General features: G+C 40.4%; 1 protein-coding gene across 1 annotated transcript; it reads left to right on the forward strand.

Moving 5' to 3' along the window:
* Window positions 1-1,169: 1,169 nt before the first annotated feature.
* rpsa (ribosomal protein SA) lies at window positions 1,170-5,018 on the forward strand. Its single transcript, XM_015379351.1, has 8 exons — window positions 1,170-1,278; window positions 2,556-2,727; window positions 3,034-3,152; window positions 3,923-4,168; window positions 4,294-4,422; window positions 4,506-4,674; window positions 4,756-4,791; window positions 4,875-5,018. Exons 2-8 carry the CDS (start codon window positions 2,595-2,597, stop codon window positions 4,970-4,972), a joined length of 930 nt encoding a protein of 309 aa, XP_015234837.1. The 5' UTR covers window positions 1,170-1,278; window positions 2,556-2,594; the 3' UTR covers window positions 4,973-5,018.
* The last annotated feature ends 112 nt before the right edge of the window (window positions 5,019-5,130 follow it).

Raw genomic sequence — 5,130 nt, forward strand, 5'->3', positions numbered from 1 at the left:
CACCAATGAATTTATAGCCTCCAGTTTTATTTTTTTTTTACAGAGCACATAAAACCATAAAGTTCTGTGAAAGTCACGTTTCCCAGCCTAGCTATGATTTCCAACCAGCGGACAGCACATTTCAGAGGACTGCCAGAACATGAGGGCCAAGGACTTATCACAACACTGATACAGATAAGCCAAACAAAGGGGTGTGGTGACATGTCATCAAATAGTAAAGAACATGGACCTGTACAGGAACTGCAACTAATCAGGAGGACATGTGAAGAAACATGTTTATGGATGTTATTTATTTTCTTTCTGATAAAGATCAAATCCAGATATTTGGTTTTCTGAGAGCGACAGATCCATTAGGAAGTTTTGGATTAATAAAAATCTCTTCTTCAGATCTCTGTGGTAAATATGGGAAGTGAAAACATCTTTTTGATAATTTAACTGAATAGTTATTCACTGGGTTATTTTTCCCCCCATTGTAGAAGAAAGTCCCTTTACCTGTTGTGTTCTACCTGCCACCTAACTTTATCATTTGGGAATATCTCAGGTTAACATAGTTCTTTTTGCTGCTGTGTCTCTACAAAATTACAATATTCTGGTTAACTTTCTCCTCACATGACATGCTCCAATAAATAATTTCTCAACACTCTGTGCCCTTGTGTACATGTTATGATCCCTGCTCCTGGAACATTTTATCTCTGGCAAATATAGTTACAACACAGGTCAGTCTTTCACCGAGAAGTCAGCGTCTCAGCATTGTCTTAATATGGTCTTTCCATCTCCATTGTCTTAATATGGGATATTCATCCGACCCACGGGCCGACCTTTGCTTCCCACTACCGCTGGCAGCAGCAAAAGGCACGAACCCCACCTAGTGGACAAATGGTAGAACTACACTCTGCTACGACGTCGGACGGAAGTCCGGAGCGTTGCGCGAACAGCATCGCCATATTGTGAGTGGATTTTTTTTCATTCGGTCAAGAAACCAATTAAACAGACGCTATCAAACACCATAAATTCGCCAAAAAAATCTTGAAAAGTATGACACTACAGTTTTAAATTTATTCCAATATTATCGGATTATAAGAAGCGTGTCTTTGCTCATTTTATGAAACCAAGCTCACAAGCATATTTTTCTCAAACAAACTTGCTATTTACAACTCAGTATATAGTAGAAAACGGACCAATCAGGTCTTTAGGAATTGAGTATAAAAACGACGTCATTTCCTCCTAACGCCCTCTTTTTCACCGTATGCGCAGACTTCCATACGGCGTTGTTTCGTGGTGAGTTTTAATCGACTCCGTTTAGTCTTAAAATATATAAAATAAGCCCACCGACGGGAACGAACGGTGGTCTTTATTATTCTGAACCAACTCAACCACCACATCAGCACGTATCTGGGATGTAAACCGTTTATTTCCATCCTAACAGTGAAGCTAACGTCCAAAGCTAACGCGCTAGCCCCGAGCACGCGCTCATGTCTTAGCTTTCCGCTCTATATTCTGGAAGATTTTTTTGTTTTAGATCCAAATCCCACATAGACTAGTAACGATATGCAAAATGAACTGTAGTGCAGTTATGAAAATTCACCCTGTGCTTTATCGGGCCTTTTTAATTTACTAGTCTGAAACTATGTGGTATTTTAGCTAAACCTTTACTCTGTAAGCCAAACTATGTTGGCTAGTTTTTTAAAACTTGTATTCTATTCATATGTATGTATTCGCATGTACTCAAGCTGTTGTGTTCCAATAAATTCTTTAAACTGCAGTTAAGTCATTTTTGATCAATATAAATGTTGTTTAAGGCGATAATACACTGAACTGATCCCATTTTTAACCGGTTGATCCTCATTAAGTTTCATGTAGTGTTTTATCACCTGGATCGTAGCTCGAGAGGGAATGTTTTTCAGTGTGCGAAGAGAAAACATTAAGTATTAAAATAATTCCAGTCATGTTAGACAAAATCATTGTTATAAGCATAAGTTAAGCTGGTGAAAGTTCTCAGTCATCCAGGTCATAGTTATTCCAAAAAAAAAGTTAAAAACAATCCCCTGAAACTTGGAAACAAAGTTCAATGGATTGTTTTTAATGTTTTTTTGGAAAGCATAAGTTATTAAAATGAATGGAGCACACATTTTCCACATCTAACAATAGTTACATACCACTGAAGGTTGTCATTCAATTAATCTAACAATACTGAGTAGGATATGGATTGTTTTTCATTTACAGTGAGGCTGAAAGAGGCTAATTGGGTCTAAAGATAATAGTGAAAATCTGGCATAATGGCAGATGGCCTTTTTATCTATAGCTCAACATGAAATGATTTTGAAATGATTAAAATTAAATTGATACACAGAAGTTGAGTAAGACCTCTTTTATCGGGATCTTGACGGCAGAAAAAAACATTAGCAGTAAACCTGTGGTATGTAATACACAAAATCTATGAAACTAAGAGTTGAGCCAATCATATATTTGATGTAGAAACCTGTCAATGTGATTATTGCTTTGCAATTTAAACTGAATTACTTAGATTTCTCTGTTGGGTTCTTTGTTTCTTGCAGCTCTCCCAATAAACTCGTAACGCAGGGAAAGTGGTCACGATGTCCGGAGGTCTGGATGTCCTTCAGATGAAGGAGGAGGATGTGCTGAAGTTCCTGGCTGCAGGAACCCACCTGGGAGGCATGAACCTTGACTTCCAGATGGAGCAGTATGTCTACAAGAGAAAAAGCGACGGTAATTTATGCTAGCATTTAGCCATATGGTGAAATCTGTTCTTTCAGGAATTTGTTTTAAACTGGGGACAAAGTAATGTTTGAGTGGAGTCTGGTTTTAAAACCATTTCTAAATTCTAATCGCTCAGTTGAGTTAACATAATGATTTAATACCAAAATGTAAACATTTGAAGGTGTGGCTGGTTATAGAGGGCTTTAGCAGCTTAGATGGCAGAATCTTAATACAGAAATGGCTTTTTGCAAGAGAGGGAAGAAGAGAAATTGGAGTGAGCTGGCCATAAGAACATTTTTATTTTTTTGCTTGCAGGTATTTATATCATTAACCTGAAGAAGACCTGGGAGAAGCTGCTGCTGGCAGCCAGGGCTATTGTTGCCATTGAGAACCCAGCAGATGTGTGTGTCATCTCCTCCAGGAACACTGGGCAGGTAAATATTGGTTATTGCAGTTTTATATATAAAAAAAAGAAAAAAAAAAACTTGAACTGCTGTGATGCATCAAAGAATGAACGCACTCTATTAAAGCCGGGTACTGATGTGAGTGCTCTGGTGTCGGAAGTGTGCAAAAGTAACCGGGTCAGGGTTTTACCGACACCAGGAGGACGGCTGTCCTATGCCTGGGGTTTGAGTAAACCCTGACCTACACGCATTTACATGATTAGCATGACTATAGTTACAGCAGCTGTAAGGGCAATGGAAAGCACCTTTTTATTTTTGGGCTTATGAGTTTTTTTTTTCCTAAGGACTTAACATAAGAATCCACTAAGAATAGCAAACATAATTGAAGAAGCCTTCCTTATTGGGGTAAATGTTTAATACAGCGTCAAAATAAGTTTGAAATTTGAGCTGGCGAAAGTGTGGATTTTATTTTTTTCACTTGAACATTTGGATAAACTGTCGGGATCATCAGGTAACTTTTTAACAATTTCCTGATGCCCTCTCCCCTGACTCGAGCGCTTTTCTGCCTCCTCTGCCAGATGGCTCAATAATAGAATGGGACTTTGTTTTTCCTTTTTTATAGTGGAGGGTAAAAACGCTGTTTGGAAATATTTTTAGTCTAGGGAGAATAAGAAAATATAGGGAACTTCATTCCCTAATTTGATCATATCCTTAGAATCTCCTCCTTTTGATGCCTAAAGCAACCTATTGTTGAAACTGTCCTTTCTGAAGTGCTAAAAGGTTTTGTTTGTCTGCTGTAGAGGGCGGTGCTGAAGTTCGCCTCGGCCACCGGAGCCACCACCTTCCACGGCCGCTTCACTCCTGGAACATTCACCAATCAGATCCAGGCAGCCTTCAGGGAGCCCCGCCTCCTGATTGTGACTGACCCCCGTGCTGACCACCAGCCTCTGACTGAAGCTTCCTACGTAAACATCCCCACCATTGCTCTGTGCAACACAGACTCCCCTCTGAGATACGTGGACATTGCGATCCCCTGTAACAACAAGGTGAGGAGAGACATGGCTGGAATCTTAGCACCACGTTTCAGTCTCTACGCAGAGTCCAGATCTTTCAGGACATATGGTAGTATTACTTTTAAACCATGATGAATAAATCTATTTTTTTGTTTTAGGGGCACCACTCTGTGGGTCTGATGTGGTGGATGTTGGCCAGGGAGGTTCTCCGGATGAGGGGAACCATCTCCAGGGAACACCCATGGGAGGTCATGCCAGATCTGTACTTCTACAGGGATCCTGAGGAGGTAAGAAGAATAGAGTTTGGTCTGTTGAATCCTTTAAGGTTGTCTGAATGTTGTGAGCTAAGCTGTGTCCTGCTTTTTAACAGATTGAGAAGGAGGAGCAGGCTGCAGCTGAGAAGGCTGTTGTGAAGGAGGAGTTCCAGGGTGAATGGAGCGCCCCGCAGGCTGAGTTTGTCCAGCCTGAAGTGACTGACTGGTCTGAGGGTGTTGCTGTTCCATCCGTGCCCATCCAGCAGTTCCCTGCTGGTACCCCTGGTTCGTCACCTCTCCTTATTTTTCAAAATCTAAAATGATCCTGTTGCTGCTTCTTTAGTCTGACCTGTTGTATTTTTACAGCTGCTGCACCTGTCAAGCCTGCAGAGACCTATTCTGGTAAGTTCAGATCTTCCTCATCTACATACAGAAGAATAATCTCTATTACTTTCTAAACTTGGTGTTAAATTGTTTCCCTGCAGCCGAGGACTGGAGCACCCAGCCCGCCACGGACGATTGGTCTACTGCTCCCACTGCTCAGGCTTCCGACTGGGGTGGTGCCACTTCTGACTGGTCTTAAACTGGTCTCAAACCAGTGAACACAACAATAAAAGTGTTACACTTTATCCTGGCTGTTTTTGTCTTTTTTTTTTTTTTTTTTTTTTTTTTTTTTTTTTTTTTTATCTGAGTGTAAGGATGGAACATTTTACCATGAATAGGTCATTAGAAATAAACTGC

This window comes from Cyprinodon variegatus, unplaced genomic scaffold (genome assembly GCF_000732505.1).
Source record: "Cyprinodon variegatus isolate N-32 unplaced genomic scaffold, C_variegatus-1.0 Scaffold190, whole genome shotgun sequence".
NCBI classification, from domain to species: domain Eukaryota; kingdom Metazoa; phylum Chordata; class Actinopteri; order Cyprinodontiformes; family Cyprinodontidae; genus Cyprinodon; species Cyprinodon variegatus.